The sequence below is a fragment of the Chlamydotis macqueenii genome, chromosome 1 (genome assembly GCF_036417535.1).
Source record: "Chlamydotis macqueenii isolate bChlMac1 chromosome 1, bChlMac1.mat, whole genome shotgun sequence".
Taxonomy (NCBI): domain Eukaryota; kingdom Metazoa; phylum Chordata; class Aves; order Otidiformes; family Otididae; genus Chlamydotis; species Chlamydotis macqueenii.
Window position 1 is genome coordinate 175811372 of NC_141556.1, and position 23921 is coordinate 175835292.

General features: G+C 37.2%; 1 protein-coding gene across 2 annotated transcripts in view; it reads left to right on the top strand.

Moving 5' to 3' along the window:
- Positions 1–10970, top strand: part of PCDH9 (protocadherin 9) — a 704826-nt gene extending 693856 nt beyond the window's left edge. For both annotated transcript variants that reach the window (XM_086741641.1, XM_086741648.1), the window contains exon 3: positions 10597–10970. In XM_086741641.1, the coding sequence (XP_086597767.1) occupies positions 10597–10970 (374 nt within the window). The remainder of the gene's footprint in view (positions 1–10596) is intronic.
- Positions 10971–23921: the final 12951 nt, after the last annotated feature.

Sequence of the window (23921 nt, forward strand, 5' to 3'; positions counted from 1 at the left end):
TAGCAGCATTTCAGAGTCTTCCATCTATTTCAAATTGTGGAGAACTAGAATAATTTTGAAGTATTAATTTTCTGAAAGATAAGTTAACTACAGTAGGCTCTCTCCAGTAAACCTCTTTCAGTCTTCATGGAGTCTTCCTTCCTGATTATGCTTGAGATGCACTGCCATTTGGGTATTTTGGATAGTGTAGTTGTCTGCTGGTTTATTCACTGGCTGCTGGAACCGTTTTCCTTATAATGGAAAAACTTTATTTTCAAGAGATCATAGTGAATTAATCCAACATCTTCTGGAATGGCAACAAAATTCTAGACTAATCACGTCAGTTTTAAATACATAGAGCTAGATGTAATAACCATCCATGGATTCCTTTTTTTATCAATGGACAGAAACTCCCACCTCCCAAAAATGAGTCAGGTCTTCAGATAGTTCAACCTCTTCATGCAAATGCTTCTCTCTCCATTGACAACAGAAGGAGGTTAGGTATGACTGCATATCCAATTTGAGCATAGCAATTAAGTTATAATTTTGTGAGCGATTACATTCACTTTGATATATATATATATCACTATTCATTCCATTCTGTCTTTAATTAAAACTAAGAACTTGGATAGACAGAACATATATATATATATAAAAAATATCTATAAAGTAAAAATATAGAAAATATATATGATATATATATATATACACAAATAAAACACATTATATATAGATTTGTACAGATTGCACAGTTCATCATATATATGTATATGAAGATGAATTGTGCTTTTATTAATTTACAGATTAGTAAAACCAATATTCTTACTTCGATAAAATCACAAGCCTGCCCTCAAGGCATAATCTGTATTTACAAGTCAGAAGATCAGATTTTTACTGTAAGTTAGAGAGCGATCAGGAAAAACAACTCTTAATTTAGACTCAGTTTAAAAAATAATAAAAATCAAATTAAATCCAAGTTGACTGGTTTTATTTTTTCTGCCCTGCATGAGTTAATGGTCAGGCAAATAGCAAGTGCATTAAAAGTCTACAAAACCATACAGTGTTGAAATAAATGTTTTTCAGCTTAGTTTCACAACATTCTGCCAGTCTTTCTTATTTTTAATAATACTTTTTTTCACATTGAATTCTAACTTTTCTCACACGCAATTTGTAGAAATTACTCACCAAAATTTTATTTTATGATAAAAAGTTGACAGAATCTTAACTATTAAGATATAAATTGTTTTTAACTGACAGCAAGTTCATGTTTGGGGCATATTAATAGATCAGAAAATGTGACCATATCAGAAGTGGTGCTGTCTCAGCAGGTTGCCTGTAAATCATTTCAACAAAATATTTTGATCAAGTACTATAAATATTTAGGTGTGAAAGAAAAAAGATAGTAAAAGATTGTGATCATGGGATGCTTTATAAATATTTTATTATTACCATCCGTCATTACCTTTTGAGAATAAAGACTTTTTTTTTTTTAGGCAGCAAAATGAAGAGCTATATAACAAAAAAAAAATCATACTGAAAAATAATATTATTCCAAATATTTGAACACTGACTGTGATTTGGTCTCATTAGGAGTGATCCAATCAAATTTAGAAGGCTCATTTGAATCTTCTGTGGAATTTTGCTTTGTTAGATTGTCCTGCTAAAATTAAGTGTATGGCAGGAAAAATACTAATTTTGAGGAAATAAGATTATATGAGATTGCATTCTTCATAGGAGTAGCTTCAGCAGACAAGAAGATGGATGAGTTTCATGCCATGCTGAAGATGGATGTAAATTTATAAAGATATGCTGTGTGCTTTTTGTGTGCCATAAAGTCTTTCTAAATAACAATATCCTCTAAGGGAGAGAATCTGCTGCTCTGGCTACCCATGTGTTATTGTATTTTCACTATCTCCATTTGTGGATGTTGACTTTTCATCTGTGACCAAAGAATGAAATCTGTATGAAAGATATGCAAAACATTTAATCTTTGTTTATTTGTTAACAGAACAGGCTTTTTTTACCAAATCCTGTTTGCACTTCCTTTTTCCTGCTCTCTCTAGAAGGTGACTGTCTGCATCCAAAATGTTACGCTTAAGCTGAGAATACAAATTGCAGTGGTTTGTGGGGGTTTGTTTCGTTGGTTGGTTTTTTTGTTTGTTTGGTTTTTTTTTTATTACAGAATACATTAAATCAGAATAACAATCCCAGATAATGTTTTGAATCTTCTGTGTTTCTGTCTTTTCCAAAAGGTATGCTACACACTTGCCAGTAAAAGTTTATACAGAGTACAGTTTCATGTTAATATTTGCTGATACATAGGTTTTCAAGACTAGAAAGCACCGTTAGATTATGTAGTGAATCTACTTTTTTACTACAAGGTATAAAGCTTCACCCTGTTAAATTTAGGGGGAAAAAAAAAAAAAAAGAAGGATGGCATAAAGAGTTGAACCTAGGCAATGTGCACTCCATAAGTACCAGAGCTCGATTTTTATGACCAGTGAAGAGCACCGAATCATCCAGATTTGAGCTGTTCAGTGGGCAGCTCAACACCACTCCAGATGATGACTCCTTTGGAACATCTCCTGTGGCATTTTCCTACACTCATGATTGGATGGAGCATGCCCTTGTGATTTCTAAGAGTGTTGTAACTTGCCTGCTGAATGGCCAAAAGTCTAACATTAGTCAAGTCATCAGTCTATTCATAAAGACTTAGCAAAGCTAAGCAAACTTGACCTTTAGTATCTCACAAACTCAGCAATCACATAAGGTGTTTGCAGTAAAGATTAGGAAATGGACTGCTTGCTGTCTTCTATGGACAATTGAGGTTTTGGTTAAATCTCTGTTACTTTTCAAGAAACCAAGAGGAATTACCACTAGGCTATAAAAAATGTATTTCTTACTTTGAGATGTCGCTAAGAGTTAAGTTCCAAATGAATTCAGTATTAAATAATTTCTATTATAGAAAACCCAGAACTAGACCAGAAATGTAATAACATAGAGCTGAACTAATTTCAAGGATATGTTTAGGTGGCAGGGGCAAAGAGATGTAAATGTGACCTGCCTATAAACTGAACTTTCAATTTCCAAATAAGCTGTTTTAGAAGACTTCATGGTATTGTTACCAACTCTAAACTAGCAAACTCTGCTGAAGTTCCTTATGTGCTTTCTCTAAGTGTATTTATTTTCTTAGGCATAGCAACGTGCAAACTTTGTCTTGTGGCACCTGCTCTGCATCTAACTGGACAGTAGATAAATCAGCCTATTTGTTCCTCTCTGCAGAAACAGGCTACAGAATTTCTTCCAAGGAATGTGTAGGTAAGAAGGTCTAGGAAACCAAAGGCTTTATTCTCAGAAGCATTGTAAAATGAAAGAGGGGCCAGAATTTCTCAGGAAGAAAAGGGAACTGAAGCTGAACCTTCCAGAAATGTTCTAACCACAAGTGGCCTATGCACAATGTTTGAAACAAAAGGCAGGTGCCCTTTCTGTAATCAGCCTGTGAAAATAAATTGCAAGGAGCAGGGAGGAAAGAAGCCAGCTGCACTGCTATATTGTTCAAAGCTACAACCTCTTGGCATACATTGTTAAAATGTCAACACTTACTTTCTTAACTCTGAAAAGATTTAGGCATGAAGCAATCTCAGACATCAGACAACTGAGGCAATTCTGTGTAGAAGCAAAATTTCAACTAGCTGAATAATCTTGCATTTCAAAATTCAGCTCCCCATGTTATCAAAGAAGTCATCCATTGTTTTTGAAATTATAATTTGGATCTTAGACACCGACATTTCTGTGGAACCCATCTGGATCACTTAAGTACTTCACAGAATTGTCTAGATAATCTTATCCTGCCAGTCTTTCCTGTCTTTCCAGAAAATAGTATAGTTGCTGAATTTCTGTATTCTGGGCAGTACCTCCCACACACCCTTACCTCCCATCTTCCTGTGTCTGCTGTTATTGTGCTAATTAAGGATTCTGGCAGCTTATTTCTGCTAATGTAACCTTACAATATTATTTAATTCAGTAATGACAAAAAAAAAAAAAAAAACAAAAAAAACCCAACACCTTGGGCCAAGACAGGGAAGAGGAACTAGCAGGGGTCTCTTGATCTGTACTTTAGTACAGAGGATGCAGCTCCAGGAAGGGGAGAGAGAGAGAAGCAGCAGCATGTTAGAAGATGGTGGTGATAAGTCTACCAAAACTGGTAGCAGCAATGGTAGGAATCCAGGGACCTTGGAACAAGGTGATCTGGGGACAGTATATGATTTTATCTGCACTGACTGTACCAAGTGGAATGACCATGCAACAAGCCACTAAAAAGATATTTTTAGTAATCACTGAAGAATATTTCTGTTAGTTAGAAAACACATCCAGCACAGCATGTGTAGTCTTGGAATTTTTTATTTTTTTTTAACAGATTAGAAAAAAAGGACAGTCTTTCTCATTTATTTCATTGATATTTAAGAGAAAAAAATAAAAATAATATTTTTCACAATAAACTGTTTTCTAGTTTTTATATTTGTTGTATACTGTAGTTGCAAAACTTGTATGAAATGTAATAATGTCATTTCAATTCCAATATATGTGGGGAAGACTGTGAAAGTACATGATCTCAGAAAAGGTCATGTAGTAAAGAGGCCCATGAAAGCTTAACAAAGCTTTCTCTATTTGAGGTTGAATAGAGCTGAAAATGTTATTGCTGTTGTTTTCTTTTCTTTTTTCTTTTTAAGAGGCAATATGAAAAGTTAAATAAATGTGATTGTCTGAAACATGTCTATAGCCATGTTCAAATCCACCATACTTAATGTTAGTGCCCTCAGGCAGAGTACCCATTCTTTTTTTTTGAAGACAAAAGGTCTCACTGAATGGAACTTATCTTGTGGTCTTGAGTCCTTCAGAATTTAAGAATGGATTTTCTGGTTTTAAACAAGAGAGTTTTGAAGAAGCATATTGAAAAACAGCTGGTCAACACACCAGAAGCTAGTTGCTAATTGTAGCAGCTAACTTAACAAAAGTTAATCAATGAAATAGCAGTTTAGCTTCTGGCTATAATAAAAAAGTGATGAGACCACACAAAAATTCCAGCATTAGAGTATGACCGGCTCTTGAGTGGCATATATTATTTTCCCTCTTACACCTGTCTGCTTTTGAGTAGGCAAGTCATGCATCTGCTTGACAGCTATTAAGAGAATAAAATAACAACAAAAAAGCATTTTGGGGTAAGATCTGATATAAATATTTACAAAGACAATTTAAGAGAGTGTTTGTTATGCACTTTTGTGTTTGCTTTCAACACATTTAACTCCAGAGACAGATGGCTTGTACAGTTTTATCAGCACTTGTGTCATTATATATTCAAGCAGCCAAGACTGATAACCAGCCTCATGTATTACGGATTGTTCATAGAACAAATACTTTGAAAAAAAACCCTCAAATATCAATAAAGTACTTCAGTATGGAAGAACTTGATACAGAAATTTCAGTTACATTTTTATGAAGAGAAAGGAAACAAATTAATGCAATTATAAAATTAAAGCAGCAGGAACAGGTTTTTAAGTGGTATCATTGTGTATGGTAATGAAACAACTTCAGAAAATTGGGTGAAAGCTATTGTTCAGCAGTGGTAGAGGAGAAAGATAATTACCATTAAGTCAACATTATGTTTTCTTAATACAAAGCAGTCAACTCCTCAGTGCAAGCTACCCCCAGAAGATCTCTCTCCCATCATACTACTCATGATCATTTCACTTTATACTACCGAATAGCAACCTGAATAATAAGAAGTCTTAGAAATGAATAAATTGTCTATACTTGAGAACATAATTATACAAAACAGACGCTGAAAAAAAATGTATTGTTGAAAGACTTTCTTTTGTAGATGAGGTTCTTTTTTCCCCCCCAATGTGTTTGTCATCTTTTTCCTGTATCCCACAGTAGGACATCAATAGAATTCTCTATATCATGAACATCACCATTATTAGCAGTAATATTTACAAAAAATATTATACTTGTATCTAAGGACCTTAACTGGATACCAGTTGTGACAGGCACCACACACATTAGGAATGAAGCTGCCTTTTTCCTGAATCAGTAAACATGATCAATCTTTGTAGTAGCTTAACAATAATTTTTTTTTTTTTTTTTTTTTTACACTGAGGGTTGTAGATCACTGGAACAGGTTGTCCAGAGAGGTGGTTGATGCCCCATCCCTGGAAACATTCAAGGCCAGGTTGGGTGAGGCTCTGAGCAACCTGATCTAGTCAAAGATGTCCCTTCTCCTTGCAGGGGGCTTGGACTAGATGACCTTCGAAGGTCCCTTCCAACCCTAACCATTCTATAATTCTATGGTTTTTTTTTAACAATTTACAATTCTGAAAATGCTTTGTGGATTTATTTTTTTTCTTGTGATGGCTTAAACAAAACCAAAAACAAAATAATAATTATGATTAATTATATATTAGATGAATTCTTGCAAAGCGTTTTGTAAACTTAAACCTCACAATATTTTAGTAAGGCAAGTAAATCTTTCCTGTATTTTACAGATTGGAAAGCGTGATTCAGAGTACTTGAAAAATATGCATACTCACTTGAGTAGGAGTCTGAACCTGTTCTCAATTCTGGATATGCATTTTATTTGTAGGTTTTTACATACAGGCGTATTCTATGATTCTATGGTATGTAGGGGTGTATGCAGATTTAAAACATACCTCACAGCTATTTGAACAGTTATACAGCTAGAAGAAGTGTCCCACAGGGGTTCCCCTGGGATTCCCAGTCCTTCCCTAAAAGGAGAGGGCCTCACTCTGGCTACAGCTGTCACTTGGTGTGATCTACGTCCATACAGAAACTGTAATTGGCTCACCACAGAGGCTGTCATGGCCTTGCCTTTGGTTGAAATCTCTGCATAGGGAAAGTTGACTGGAGGAGAACTTGCACACAATAACTAGTTTTTGAAGCCTAAGTGGGACAGTGGTATTTTGTAAGAACAACAACAACAACAAAAGCAGCAAGGAGCTGCTCCTCCTGAACAAGCATTCTTCTTGGCATTGTTACCCCATTCCTGTCTGCTGCTCACAGTAACAGATACCTAAATACTCAGGTGCTCGCCAGAAATTTTATCAACTTAAAGAAGGCTAAAGCAAAGGATGTTTATAATCCATTCTAAGTTTAACAGCATTAACTGACTAGAACTGTTGCTAAAGAAAGCAAAACACATAAACTCTTCCAAAGAGATAGACATGCAGCTTATAGGGCTGCATTCATATTTAGTCCTAAGTAAAACCAGCTTATTACTAATTTAAATTTAAAATAGAAATAAATACCTTATCTCTTGAAACTTATTAACTAAACAGAAAAAGTAACTTATCCCCTTCAGAACTACAATACTGAAGGCCCTCGTGTTAAATTTTTATTCCGCTGTAGACTGAAAGCACAGAGTGCATGCACTGTATTTCTTGAAATGTGTCATTCTATGGTGAAGGGTTTTCTTTATGTTTTGAAAGTTTTAATCCCTGCCAAACCTTTCCTCCTTGGTCAGCAAGACAGCATTTTACTGTGAGAGTAGGCAGATTGAAAATAGTTATACCACTTCTCACTTTCCTCTTCTGAAAATGGATAAAGAAAAAAACCTAATTAAAGTTAAATTTCTGTTGACGGGAAAAAATAAATCAACTAAAATGATCAGCTTTTAATATATAGATTAACTTGGAAATGTTAACATTATATCATGAGTACTTCCTTTACTTATTATTACTTTTTTTTTTTGTACTAAGTATCTGCCTCAGTTTCATTATTACTTCATAGTAGAGGATTCAAAGAAGAGCTTTATAGAAAAATAATCTCTCTCTTCTAGGGAATTATCACAGTTCTTATTTTAGAATCAAGATTCTTTGTTCTTATTGAAAACTCTGCTAAGCTCCTAATTTACAGTTGCTTTTTCTTCTTTTCCTAATAGTTCTGGCTTAATTATTTCATCTTGTGTTGCCCTAAATGGAAAGTAGCATTGATTCTATACATTTTTCTTGTTCTAGCTGTCAGAAGTGGGACACTTTCTTACGTGGGGAATGCAGAAGCAACTTTTATTGTGGTTTATTATATTCTGTCATATCAATAGTGTACTGGATATTCTCCAGATATTCAAAAAGAAGACGTACTCAGAGATAAGAAAATTAGCAAATTACATTGTAACATCTAGAAATATAGCTGATTGTATTTTGTGTGTGTGTGTGTGTGTGTGTGTGTAAAAGCAATGAGTTGATAATCTGTGGAACTTACTATTATAGATTGTTATGTACCAGTTAAAAACAAACAAACAAACAAACAAACAAAACAACAATGGGAACAGAATAGCAATTTCCATAATAATTAATTGGGATAATTTCGGTATTCAGAAAAAGATCTGTTACTAAGGATAATTTATTGTATATGCATGGAGTAAAAGAGAATGAGATATCTTTGGCATCATAACATAGAAATATTTATTAGAGTGTCCTCACTTATCATTTTAAATCTCAATTATTTTATTCTAAAGATACACTTTTTTTTTTTTTTTCTGTTACATTGCTGTTACTACTGACATTTCTCTTCTGATTAGTACTGCTTTTTAGGATGCTTCAGAACTTCCCTATTCATGCCTACCTGCTAAGGTTCTTTCTCAAAAATCCATCTATAATTTCCTTCCTGTCACTCAGCTGTTTAATCAAGGGAAAAAAATGTCTCTGTCGTAGTTTAAACCCAGTCTGCAACTAAGTACCATCCTGCAGTTCGCTCACTTTCCCACCCCACCTTCATGAGATGAGCAAGAGATTTGGAAGAGTAAAAGTAAGAAAACTTGTGGATTGAAATAAGAGCAGTTTAATGATTGAAGTAAAAATAAAGTATTGTAATAGTAGTAGTAATAATAATAATAATAATAATAATAATAATAATAATACATTGTAATGAAAACAACTAAAGTAGAGAGAGAGAGAGAGAGACAAAACTCAGGAAAAGCAAGTGATTCAACTGCTCACGACCCACTGACTAATTCCCAGCTAGTCCCTGAGCAGTGATCGCAGAGCGGAACCAAGAATGAGCCCAGAACAATCCCAGACAGAAATCTTGGAACAGCGATTTCTGTGAGGATTTGCCCACTGGCCAACTTCCACTTGTGTACCGAGTATGACATCTATGGTATGGAATACTTCCTTTGGCCAGTTTGAGTCAACTGTACCACTCCCAGCTTCTTGCATCTGCACATTAGCAAATCCTGGGAAGCTGAAAAAAAAGTCCTTCATCTCTTAGCAACAACTAATAACATCAGTGTATTTCAACATTCTTCACATATCAAATATAAGAAAATTAACTGCATCCCAGTCAAAACCAGGACAGCCTCCTTAACTCTTTGAATGTCTACAGCACTAGCCAGTTGATTTACTCTGAAGTCAAGAAAAGACATCTCAAAATTCTTGCTCAAAATTAAAATATAGTTAGCAAAGAATCATGACAAAGTATATCTCAGATATTGAGAAATATCTAACAAAGGCACACAAAGTTATTTCTCTGTCTTTCCCTTCTTATACCTCCAGTCTGATTAGATGAGCAAATTCAGCCATTTAGAAATGCAGTAAGACTGAGAGGAATTTAGTACTTCTGAAGACATAGGTGATCTGTCTGCTTGATTGCAAGATGCTTGTAACTGGCCAGATGTGTCCGCAGTAGTGTGTGAAAATGATGTGGATATTTGATACGCATCAGCAGACTTCATTTCTGTCTCCCGCAATCTCATATTTCTGATCTACAAAGAATTATGGGAACAGTTCTTTATCAAGTGCAAGATTTACATGAGCCTTCTTTTTTTTTTTTTTTTTATTTACTCCCTGATATTTATAGTTACATAGAAGCTATCTGAAATGTTGTTAGTGGTCAGAAGAATTATAGATTTTATTCTCTTTCCTGATGCAATGTTTTGAAGCATTTCATATTAAATCTAGCAATGTTTAACTTTGCTCTTACTTGTTGGGAGCGTACATCAAGAGTTTTATGCACTGGGTAGATGTCCAAATGCACCAACCCAAGTTTGTAAAATAGTAGATATTAGAATAATCTTACATACAGAGCATTATTTTGGGCAAGCTCATTTCTGGATAGTATAAATGTTTCTCAGTTTGTGGTAGACTGTTAGTTCACAGAACTAATAGAATAAGGAGAAGAGAATACATCCAAACTCTAGACCTTTACAAGCAGCATTAATACTCACTTAGAATCTGCAAATGTATGTTTACTTCCTCTGACGTTTTCACCTACCTAGCTCTATTTTCTTAGTGTAACTGAAAAAAGGGACTTAAGTTTATTCATAGTAGGATCTGAGACTGATAACTTAGGGCTATCTGAACTGTATTTTCACATCTGGAAACTATGTAGGTAGCATATACAGAAAGTATATGCAATAAACATAGTTTACCAACTACTCTCTAACAGAATGAAAATGTATCTAGAATTTACTAGCACAATATTTCATTGCAGAATCATTGATAATTTTCTCATTAGGTATATGTATAGATTTAATGCCAAGTATCTAATATGATATCTCTGCCCCCTCCCCCCCTTTTTTCTTTCTGTTTGTTTTTTCTTCTACAGATGGGCCTCTTGGGCCACGAGGATTAGCTGAAGCTACAGAGATGTGTACTCAAGAATGCCTGGTTTTGGGTCACTCAGACAACTGTTGGATGCCTCCCAGCTTGGGCCCATACCAACAGCCAAAGTCTCCTCTCTCCACCTTTGCACCTCAGAAAGAATGGGTTAAGAAAGACAAACTAGTTAATGGACACACATTGACCAGGTCCTGGAAAGAAGACAGCAACAGAAACCAGTTCAGTGACCGAAAGCAGTATGGTTCCAGTGAGGGCCATTTCAACACTGGCAACCACATGACTGACATTCCTCTGGCCAACTTGAAGTCTTATAAACAGGCCTCAGGAGCTGTTGAGAGTCCAAAGGAGCACCAACTATAAGAAACAGTTACTTTGGACCAATGACTTTAGCCTACTTAGACTTGCTAATACTGTGTGTGTGTCAGAGCTTTATGTACTGAGTAGACCTCTAGAACTATGCTTCACCTAGCAGAGATATGCATATCTTTATGTTAGCACCGTGGAAGCTATGATGTCCTTCAACATGAAAGAGTGTTCCTACTAGTTGTGTGGTTTTGTTAAATAGACATGATTAAAATCTGCAGAGATCTCTCCAGTTTGCAAATATCCTTTTTGTTTGTTTGTTTGTTTTCTGACCCTGGACTGCTGCTATGAACAACGGAAGATGCATTTGGAGAGTGAGAGAGCGAGAAAGTTCAGTCAAATGCAATGATTGAAAAGCATATCGTTAGAAAATTGTGCTCTTGTTGTCATTGATCTATGCTGGGATGGTTATACTTGAGATCATATTGCAAACAAAAAAACCTGAAACTGTAAACATTAAACCTATTGTGCTATTAACAATGTTAGTGGACACTTATAAGTCAATCAGTGTTCAAATACTTGTAAATAGAAACAATTATTAATTACAATTTTTGTGTACTTATAACGTTCACTTGAAAAGATACTGTAGCATATTTCTGTGTTTCACAGTTGCTTTTTTACTTACTTTGATTTGCTTCCTGTTGTTTTGTTTTTATTTTCAGTGATGGTGTTTCTGTGTTAGTAGTCTGTCTGACACACAATGTTCCAAGGAAATCAAAATACTTGTGTTAAAAGTGAAAAAAAAAAAGGAGTGATGGAGTGGGAGGGAAGATTTGTTGTAGAAAGGAAAAAAAAAATTATTTCTAAGTAGTAGCAAATTATGCCAGCATTCAGGTAGAATTTCTTCTTTCTTTTTCTTTTTTTTTATGTTAAAAAAAAATGAAAGGACTTGTGTAAGGGCTTAAAAAATTTAGCAAATTTGTTTTAAACTTCCATTATGTTTCATAAGACAGGGAAACTGCCAGACAAAAGAATAATATTTAAATTTGTTCTGGTGTGTGAGAAGGAAAGCTGTTCATTTGGAATCCTTGATCAAATTAGCTGCAGTCTTTATTCAGTGAGTGGTAGCTGACATTGATCTCATCTGGACTATACAGAGGAAATTCTACAGGAGCAAAATAAAATAATCATGTTTTTCCAATTGGGCAGGTGTGTGTCTATACCTAAGATAGTTTGTATTGCTGAAACAGCAGCATTTGTGTTGATCTTCATCTGCGTTAATGTTGTAGTAACACAAGTGTTTTTAGACCATAGCCACAGAATATTTAATGTGTTGTGCCTTCATGATGTAACAGAGCATTCTCCTGGTAGGCTAGTTGGGGGAACTAAAGGGTTAAATCTCTTATTATTGCTGTTTAACTGTTTGTTATCATAGTTGGTCAATGCCTGGCAGGTACCAGTATCATGTCACCTCAGTCAAACCAGCAGAGTGACTCCTGATGTTAACAAGATCTAAGTTGCACGCAAAGCAAATCCAAATCCAAACATTTTTTGATTATTTTTGTTAAGGCATGACAGATGATTTACACAGATAAAAAGCATGCAAAAAAAAAAAAAGAAAGAAAAAAAGAAAAAAGTCCTTACAGAGAAAAGCAGAAGTTACTTATGTGACAGTGAAACATCAGTCTTAAAGTAACCAGTTTAGCAAATCTGAAGGTGATTTTATTCTTACCAAAAAGACAAGCTTTTTAAAAAATTCTTCTTCTTTATTATTTGTATATAGCAGTTCACTTTTTTTTTTACTTTTATTTTTTTTTCCCCTCCACAGTATAAAAGGCATAAAAATGGGTTAGGGGTGCATTGCCTATTGCAGTACTTATGTCAGTTTGTGAGGGGTGTTTGATGACTTTGACAGAGTAAATATCTAACCAGTTATCCTTGTTACTGCTTTGCCAGTTCAACGTTATTTAGTTATCCAGCTCTTGCAATAAATGTTCTGAATTCCTGATTGTGTTATGTTAGTTCTTGGGCAGATGCCTAAGGGACTTTATTCCTTTTAATTTATCTTTTTCTTTTTCTTTTTTTTTTTTTTTTTCTGTTACTGTTGGTTGGTTTGTTTCTTTGTTTCACTCTGAATTCCCAACTATTTTTTTAAGCATGTCATGGTCCATTTTGGTTCATATAGATATGTATAAGAATGGAATATACAACAAACGATAAATCTTGAGGGCCATATTCTGTCATTCCTGTAGTAAGTAGGAACTTATTCAAAAGGAGTTATTTGAATTGAGTAAAGTGCTATTTACACAGTACAAAGGTGACAGAATCTAGACCAGATTTGTTAGGCATACTTAAGCACATGTAATAAGCATCCTTGCGTGAGTCTTTGTAACAGTAGAGTGGTAGCATATAGAAAAGTCAGCACTTACCAAATCTCAGTCTTTCTTTTGAGAGTAGAATAAAGTCATATCAAAATACAGTAAATACTTTATTATAAGGAAAATGTGTGTGGTTATATAACCACTTTTGTTGCAGCACAGTAAAAAAAAAGAAAAGAGAAAACAAGGAAAAAACCAACCAAGCCCAACAACCTTGAAAAAGACGTATAAATAAAAGTAACCTGTTTTTGGACATGCTGAGTTTTAAAGCAGAGGTGCCCTGAGTTCTGTATTAAAACCAGAAATACAATAGTTATTTGAAAAACCCAAATAGCACCAACTATTTTAAATTATAAGTGCCTTTTTAAATAGAATATATCTGAAAAAAAATTCTAACAAGGCAAGGACAGAAAGAAAATTATATGACTGTTGCTACAGAAAGAGAACTATATTCTGTTCAAACAATTTGTACTGCCATTGACCTTTGCAGGAGGAGTGCAAATAAATACGATTTAAATTTATAGCAGACAAAAATTTTCTCCTCTAATTTTCTTAAATTTTTTTTAGTGTACTTTTAGATTCTTAAGGCCTTACCCAACTTTTAAGTAGTTATTAAAAAAAAAAAAAGAGAGAGAGAAAGAGACGAAGAGAGGAAGGAAGGAAGAAAGAGAAAGATAGAAGGAAGGAAGGAAATATCTGCAGCACTGAGAACTGTATCTTAATCCCATTTAAGCCAAAGGAATATTTTTTTTTCCAGAGATTTCCATGGAATCTGGATTTGGCCCTAAACATGTATTCAGTAAGTGCCCATTCATTCACAACCATTTGGTTTGCTCAATCAGTAATATGAGTACTACTGTGTAAAATGCAAAATTTAAGAAGAAAAGAAGAAAAAAAAAAAAGAAGAAAAGAAAAAAAAAGCTAAATCATGACAGAAATTAATCACAGATGAAGAGCTTTAAAAAGAGTTGAAAAATTCCACTGCACAGAATAAGAAGGCAGCTGAATATTGGTGACTATTCAAGTTTACTAGCTTTGAGGCTAAACACTGCTTAAAATTATTAGTAACCTGGCATGATATGGATGCCTCTCTTATGCCAGTTCTAGCCTTTTTTCTTCAGTTGGGAAGATTAGGTGCCCTTTATTTATTTATTTCTTAATGCACACATTTGAAGGACTGCAAAAAAAAAAAAAAAAAAAAAAAAAAAACCAAACACTCCCCCCCCCCCCCCGCAAAAACCCATCAAAGGTTTATTCAATACTTCCTTATTTTTACTGTTGCTGACCAAAGCCATCTTCCCAAACAGGAAATGAAAAGCATGCATAGATACAGTTATTTTGTTCTACTTAATCCTATGCTGTGCCAACTCTTACTACAGATAGAGCAGTCAGGTCCTCATTCCCAAGGAACTGTCTGAAGACAGACAAAGAAATACATGGAGCAGAATTAAGGAGGATGTAGAAATATACATCAATTTTAACAAATAGATATGAAGAAATGAAGGTAATGAAGAAAATTATATTCATATTACTTGCTTAATGTGATTATTACCTTTCAGCAAGTTATAAGTAGGAATCATGATCAGAAATAATCTTAAGGATTTAAGCATAGAGTAGACTAAAATCTAACGGAGAAACTCAGGAAACTCTGGATACATGAATGGCATAAAAGCAGGAGCTGCATATCTGTGTGAGAGGAAAGAAGAGAAGAGATAAAGACTGATGTAGCTGACATGAGAAGACAAAGAAATAGAGAAAAGGATCTCAGCAGTGATTAGAAGTTTAATCTTGGGATGTTTTGAACAAAGGGAGGTACTAGCAGCTAATGAAAAAAAAAGGACACAGTGAGAATCATGGGACATGGCAATAAGTGATATCGTGGGATCCATAGGTCTCACGACATGACAAAAAGCATAGAAGCAGGGTTTGATAGTCTTAGGCAGTAGCCTCTGATACCTCAAAATAAGTTATGAATGTGTTCCTACTGGCTTGAGAGCACAGCAGTGACGCTCATATCGAGTTTAGATAGAAGAACAAGTAGTCTGTGATGACTGATTTCGCATGACCACAAAATATTTACCTGATTCAGCTGATGAAACTTTCCTCTGGCATGTGTGCTTGCCGTAAAGTAAAATAAGCAGTGAGAGTTCTCTACAGCACGTGCTCACATGCGCTAATTCAGACAGCAAAAGCAACTGAGTACTTGTGGCTTTATCTCTGAATGCTCAGCTCTTTCCTGTTTAATACACTTCTTCAGCAGGACTGTGTTCCACAGTCTCAATTTTATTGAAGTAATATGCTTGCAGTCTTTGCTGCTGTGACGAAAAACTTCAAAATGGAAACCGATTCTATAGCAGAGCAAGGTGTTTTAACATACAGAAAACATGATACAATATCACCCAGAGGTCTGAATCAGCTCAGTGTGTCATGAAGAGTTAGCTCTAACTCAAGAAATGTTAGTTTAATAAATTTTCAGTCTAATCACCTTAGTGGACACACCCAACAAATAAAATTACAAATAAAATAAATAAAATAAAATAAATTCAACAATAAAATTCAACAACAACAACAAAAAATTCAAAGCCACTTTTGACTTTTCCTCTTTCCAAAAAAAAAAAAAAATCATTGCTAGATGCTGCCTTGTAAAATTATAAGATGCCCTTGTTCACTTGTGTGAATTCATTTTTTTCCAGTTTGGCTTCTCTGAAATATAATACCTTGTGTAACACAGATGCTTATAATATAAACTGCTTTTCTTGTGAGAGCCCATTTTATACTTTCTTTCCAACCGGTTGAGCGTAGCGTAGTAAGATTGCAACATAGAGGGCCAGATTTTGATCCTTCAGGCTTTATTGAACCTCTTAAGAAGCAAAATATCAGGACCTGTCCCATAATTAGTAGCAGAAATGGCGAGTCTTTTAGTATACAGTGGACTAGCACATGCTTGAGAAGCAGCAAATTTGTAATTTCCAGGTTTGAAAAATACAATGTAGTTTATTTATAAACTGAAATTAATGTTAAAAAATGCAGAAATACAAGCTTTTTAAAATTGATATAGACACATAATTTTATTGGACACTAATAGAACTTATGTGCTGATACGTATCTCTGTCCCGCCAAATACTGTGCAGCTCTTTTGAGACACTGAGTGCACTTAATTTCTTTAGAACACAGTGATAAGCATCCTTTTGTATGAGAAGCTCAGCATTTCACAGGACTGGGTCAACAATAAGAATATCACAGACATGCATGTCATATGCCAAGTTTCGAAGCAAGAATGCTTTCTCTAACTGCAGTAACTCGTGGCTCTAACTGCAGCTTTAAGTTTATATTACTGTCTAATTGTACAACAGAAAAAATATGTCTTTAACTACCAGACAGTATCTCAAATTCTCACTGTATATTATGAAAAGAAAGAACTGAAAAAAAGTAATGTCCCTCATTTTCAAAAATACGTTTGTGTTTTGTTTTGTTTTGTTTTGTTTTTTCCCATAGCCATTCTTAAATCCACCTGTTGTGCCTAGGTATTGCAACACATTCTAATACTGCATGGCATGTAAATAGATACCTTAATTACTCATAATGATATGATTATATACACATATATATATAGATTATATATATATATATACTTAAATATTATCAAACACATAATTACTCAGTATTATTTAATGGAATTTTTGGGACTATGGATTTTGTTGTTTGATGTACTTTAAACTGTATGAAGCAGCATATTCTTAAGACTACCCTCACTAATGCTTTTGCTTATTTATTCATTAAATAAAGTGCTTTCTTTTGCTTGTTACAATCCTGTTTGTACAACCATGTGATAATGTTAAAATGGGTAAGTACTGTATGGGAATTATAACTGTTTCTTTTTTTTTTTGTCTAAATATATACCTATAACAATATTTATTAGTGATCTGAGTTTTAAGAATGTGTCTTTTTATGTGTTTACCATCTCCTTGCACATGGTCCAAATTTAAAGGCAAGCTGAGATAACATTTCTTCATGTAACTCTGAATGCCCCAATGGCTTTTAAATGTCTTTTTTTGCCTTTATTCACAAGTGAAATTAGGATGAGAGTTGTACTTTAAGTCAGCCATAAAATAAATACATGATGCAGTACTTAGGATTTGCTTACTGTAGCTATCATAAGTGAAGCTACATTCTGAATTTCTCAGGTAAAGATATATAAAACCCCAGATGGGAAAGGAAGAAACTCTGCACTCGGAGAAGAATAGTTAGAACAGCTGATTTAACAAAATATAAGTCAGAAATCTTGTACACTAAAAGTAGTTTTTTCATGTTTTCTAGTCAGTTTGCATATTTGTTTTGTAGAGAGGATCAACTAGAATGTGTCCCTCTTTGTGGAGCTCAAATATTTACTGCTGATAAAGCCTGGAACTGTTTTTCGGGAACACTTAGTTATATCAAAATCAATGAAAATTGTCTTGATTATTTTAAAAAGCAAGTATTTCACTAGCATTTAAATGTGTATTTATTCTCCTTCTAAACTCTATATTATTCTATTTTCTTGTCACTCAATATTCTATAGAAAGGTTCCTTTCCCTTCCCTTCCCTTCCCTTCCCTTCCCTTCCCTTCCCTTCCCTTCCCTTCCCTTCCCTTCCCTTCCCTTCCCTTCCCTTCCCTTCCCTTCCCTTCCCTTCCCTTCCCTTCCCTTCCCTTCCCTTCCCTTCCCTTCCCTTCCCTTCCCTTCCCTTCCCTTCCCACACCTTCCCACACCTTCCCACACCTTCCCTTCCCTTCCCTTCCCTTCCCACACCTTCCCTTCCCTTCCCTTCCCTTCCCTTCCCTTCCCACACCTTCCCACACCTTCCCACACCTTCCCACACCTTCCCTTCCCACACCTTCCCTTCCCTTCCCTTCCCTTCCCTTCCCTTCCCTTCCCTTCCCTTCCCTTCCCTTCCCTTCCCTTCCCTTCCCTTCCCTTCCCTTCCCGCACCTTCCCGCACCTTCCCGCACCTTCCCGCACCTTCCCGCACCTTCCCTTCCCGCACCTTCCCTTCCCTTCCCGCACCTTCCCTTCCCGCACCTTCCCACACCTTCCCGCACCTTCCCACACCTTCCCTTCCTGCACCTTCCCTCCACTGTGTTGACTGCACCACACAGCTTGGTTCATGAGCGAACTTGCTGAGGGTGCACTCAATCCCACCGGCCATGTTGCTGACAAAGATGTTGAATGGGATTGGGCCCAAAATGGACCCCTGAGGAACGCCACTCGTCACTGGTCTCCACTTGGACATTGAGCTGTTGACCACTACTCTCTGAGTGTGGCCATCCAGCCAATTCCTTATCCACTGAGTGGTCCGTGCATCAAATCCATGTCTCTCCAGTTTAGAGACAAGGAAGTCGTGCAGGACAGTGTCAAATGCTTCGCACAAGTCAAGATAGATGATGTCATCCCTTGTCCACCAATGCTGTAACCCCGTCATAGAAAGCCACCAAATTAGTCAGGCACAATTTGCCCTTGGTGAAGCCGTGTTGGCTGTCATTATTTTCCATGTGCCTTAGGATGGTTTCCAGGTGAATCTGCTCCATGACCTTGCAGAGATTGACTGACCTGTAGTTCCACAGGTATTCCTTGTTCCTCTTTTTAAAAATGGGGGTTATATTTCCCCTTTTCCAGTCATCAGGAACCTCACTAGACTGCAACAGCTTCTACGATATGATGGACAGGAGCTTGGCGACTTTATCTGCCATTTCCCTTAGGACCCACAGATGCATCTCATCAGGTCTCATGGACTTGTGCACCTTCAGGTTCCTTAGGCGGCTCCAAACCTGCTGCTCTTCTACAGTGGGCAGTTCTTCATTCTCCTGGTCACTGCTTTTGCCTTCTACGACTTGGATGATGCGGCTGATATCTCACTGGTGAAGACTGAGGCAAAAAAGTGATTAGGTACCACATCTTTTCTATGTTTCAGGTAACCTGGTCTCCTGTTTCCTTCCGGAGAGGGCTCACATTCTCCCTGGGCTTCCTTTTATCTCTGATGTACCTGAAGAAGCTTTTCTTGTTGCTCTTGATGTCCCTGGCAAGATTTAATGCTATCAGAGTTTTAGCCTTCCTTACCTAGTCCCTCGGCGCTCGGATAATCTCTCTGTAATCTTCCCATGCTACCTGTCTTTTCTTCCACCCTGTTCTGGTTTTGTTGGGTGAGGGGGGGCCTAGGGTGGTAGCTTCTGTAGGAAACTGCTAGAAGTCACTCCCCTTTGTTTAGTGGACTCGGCCGGGCCTAGGGCATACCCGCTGCTGGCCAAGGCCGACCCAATTGGTAGCAGAATGTCCCGTGATAATGCTTCTGTGATAACGTATTTAAGAAGGGGAAAACAGGAAAAAAAAAAGGAAAGAAGATGTGAAGCAGCTGAGCGGGAGCAGAGAGGGAGAGGCGCGAGTCTCATGGGCCTTGCAGGCCTCACCCTCTGGCCTCTTGCCAAGCGCCCGACTGGGCCCAGCTCAGCGGGGCCTGGCTGCAAGAAGTGGAGAGGAGATGAGAAGTGAATAAGATGTAAGAAGGATCCTGAGAGGCGTCTGCCAGCCTGTTGTGAGGAACAGCTGCAGACACCAAGGTCAGTGAAGAAGGAGGGGGAGGAGTAATGCGGCTGCTGGCCAAGATTCCCCTGCAGCCTGTGGTGATGACCATGGTGGAGCAGGTTGTCCCCCTGCAGCCCATGGATGTCCACGGAGGGGCAGAGATTCACCTGCAGCCCATGGAGGACCCCACGCTGGAGCAGGTGGAGGCCTGAAGGAGGCTGTGGCCCATGGAGGGCCCGCTGGGACAGCTGTTCTGGAGGGACTGCTCCCTGTGGAAGAGATGACCCACCCCGGAGCAGTTTCACCAAGGACTGTGGCCAGTGGGAGGGACCCCAAGAAAGAATAGGGGAGGAATGCGAGGAGTTCTTCCCCCGGTGATGATGCAGTGGCATGAAACAACGCATGATGAACTGACTGTGAACCACATTCCCTCTTCCGCCCCTGTGCTGCTCAGGGGTGGGGGGAAGGTAGTAGAGATAATGTTAAGCCAGGAAGAGGGAGGGGTAGGGGGAGGTTATCTTATTCCTTGTCTCATTCTCCTGCTAGTTTTAGAAATAAATGAGTATTTTTCCCCAAGTCGAGTCTGTTTTGCCCGTGACGGTAACTTTAAGGATTTCTCCCTGTCATTATCTCAAACCTCAAGCCGTTTTTCCTTATATCATCTCCTCCTATTCTCTCGGAGGGTGGGGGGAGCGAGAGAGAGACTGTGTAGTCTGGAACCAATCAGGGCTGAACTATGACCCACCCTCTGTGGGCTTCCTTGTTGTTTTTCAGTTGGTCCAGGAGCGACTTGTAGGCCTCCTGGCGTTTTTGCCTGACTTCCTCTTTGTTGGGAGGCATCGCTCCTGAGCTTGGAGGAGGTGCTTCTGGAATATCAACCAACTTCCCTGGGTCCCTCTTCCCTCCAGGACTTTATCCCATGGTGCTTTACCCAGCAGATCTCTGAAGAGGACAGTCTGCTTTCCTGAAATCCAGGGTGGAGAGCTTGCTGTGCACCCTCCTCACTGCCCTAAGAATCTTGAACTCCACCATCTCACGGTCACTGCAGCCAAGGCTGCCCTTGAGCTCTACATTCCCCACTAACTCTTCCTTGTTGATGAGAACAAGGTCCAGCATAGCACCTCTCCTTGCTGGCTCCTCTATCACTTGGAGAAGGAATTAATTATCAACACATTCCAGGGATCTCCTGGATTGCTTGTGCCTTGCTTGTCCCTCCAACAGATATTGAGGTGGTTGAAGTCCCCCATGAGAACCAGGGTTTGTGATTGTGAGGCTGCTCCTATCCATCTATAAAGGGCCTTATCTGCTTGGTCCTCCTGGTCAGGTGGCCTGCAGCAAACCACCACTTTAGTGTCACCTCTCCCTGCTCTCCCTTTAATCCTGACCCACAAGCTCTCAGTCAGCTCCTCATCCATCCCCAAGCAGATCTCCATGCACTCCAGTTGGTCATTGACATAGAGGGCAATGCCCCTTCCTCATCTCCCCTGCCTGTTTTTCCTAAAGAGCCTATGTCCTTCCATTCCAACACACCACTCATAGGAGCCATCCCACCATGTCCCCATTATGCCAACAGGATCACAGTCCTGTAGGCATGTACACATCTCTAACTCTTCCTGTTTCTTCCCCATACCACAAGCGTTAGCATAGAGATACTTAATCTGGGCCCTTGATGAAGCTGCCTTGCTGGCTGGAGCAGCTGGAATTCTGTTGAGCTTCACTTTTGGTGCTCTTGTACTTAGCTGCAATCCTTTCCCAAGGTTCTGAGTACCTCTTGCTGGCACTGGTGCCATACTGACAGTAGTGAGATGGATTGTGCTTCCCTTCCCCTGGCAACATTGGTCCTGCAGCTAAACAGACATTTTTGATGTCTTGTCACATGCTAATAGAAAAGAAGGCCGTTGACCTCATTGCTTTCATAATGGAGAACAGGAGGGAGAGAGAAGCAGAAAGATGAGAAAAGAAGGGGATAACAGAAGGCCATATGTGTTGTGTATGTGTTAGGGAAGAATAAAACTAGAATAGCAATGAAAAGAGTAAGTTTAAATGTGATAAGGAAAATTATTATGAAAGCCCTTAAAAAATGTGTCCTAAGTCTTCATATCTCTGTAACACTGTAAGAAACAATGCTGCTGCCTGAATTGGTTTGTGTATACACAGCACATTTAACATTATTTTCTTATAAAAAAAAAAAAGTAATATTCAGAATTATGACAAGGCCACACCATGCTTCTGCTGAATTTCTTCCATTTGGTATTCACACTGCTTCTAAGAAATGCTGGATTTTTTTTTTTGAGACATTGCTCTTTTGCCTGCCTCATGCATATACAGACCAGAAACAATACTACACATTTTCAGTAACTCAGCACTGAGTTTGACTAATAACTCTTTAATATCAAAGGCTCATAAAATTGTTAGCTATATATAACTTAGAAATAATCCTTAGGTCCAAATGAATAATAAATTATCCATTACCAATTTGCAAAGAGGGGGAAAAAAATGGACAGTACACAAAGGATTACACTCCTGATAAACAATTCAGACACTTTTAACCTCCCACACCCCTGCAAAAAGGCACATCTGATAAAGATACAGATTTACTGCCATAAAGTGATCAGTGGATTTGTTTTCATGTGCAACATTATGTGCAAAGGTATAGGTTGTGAAGATATTTGTGGTTTCGTGTGATATTTAAATTAATTCAATGTGAGACTAAAGAACTTCAGTCATGTAAAACCAAAAATCCAATATCACATTAACAGAAAAATTAATTATTTACTTTTTCTATTGCAAGTCACTATTTAATCATTATGGAATAAGCATTATATCCTTCTTACTACTGGGATTCTTTAAAGAGAGTATTCTTCAGGTTTATATATACATTACTTTGCATTTTTTATAATGCAAGTTTATAGTTTGTTTTCTTTTGAGAGAGAGAAAGTTTGAATTCTGTTTACAATGTTTGTACTTTTGATATATATATATATTTTTAAGAGTTTTTTCAGGAGTATTATTTACCACAGGGAATGACATAGGCCTGTGCTTTTACTGCATGACCTTGCACTCTTAGGACACTTAAGCTGTCTTCAATAGGAAGTTGCCTCTACATTATTGATAAAGATCATACATAATTACTATCTACCATGTGGTGTTAAGCACCCAAGAGCAAAAAGAAAAAGAAAAGGAGGCAGTCACAAAAAGACAATTGTTTTGTTCACATAAAAACCCCTATACTTTGTTATGAAAGCAAAATTTACAATGGTCTATTCGTTCAGTCCAAACAACCTACTTACTGATGCTGACTGATTCAGCAGCACACTGTTTGTTTCCTTCTTTAGGAACCACACTGAATGAAGTCATGTACTGATGCCTGATGATGTGTCTAAACCGCATTCTAAAAATGATTTGAAATGTAAGTAGGCTCTGAATATATGCTTTTGGAGGGAAGACAATCTTAGGTAGGTCTCTGGCTCATTAGTTTTAGGTGTATAGTGGAGCAACCTTTTGAAATAACCTCAGGTTCTCTAAATTGTCAACAGCTATGCTTGAAGATCTCCAGAAAGAAACCTTTTATTCCCAAGTTTAGACACACTACGTCTCTGTTTTATGAAGAATCAGAGTGCAGAACCTATTCCAAACTTTGCAGCTGACAGCTGTCTCTGGATCATGTCAAATTATCCATCAGTAATACATGAAAACCTATAAGCAGAACAACACAGAAAGAGAAATTTGAGCTAAAATGTGACCCCCCCTGGTTAAATAAAGAAAAAAAAAAGAAAGAAAGAAAACAAACTTTGTGGAAGGATGAGGGAAATATATGTTAAAGATTTTTAGCTTTTCTTTTTTCTTTGTAAAACATGTAGCTGCAGGGAAGTGTATTGCTAATATTGCATTTTCTTTCAATGTCCTCCTGTGGTTCAATTATCATGCCAAAGGCTAAACTCAATAAACTTACAAGCAGTAATTCTACACAAATAAACATTCAGCTAATATATGGTTCTTGTATGGAAAGTACAAAGAAATTGAGTTTCTCTCCATTTTTAGAATATATGCATGATTACTGTTTATAATAAGCTGGC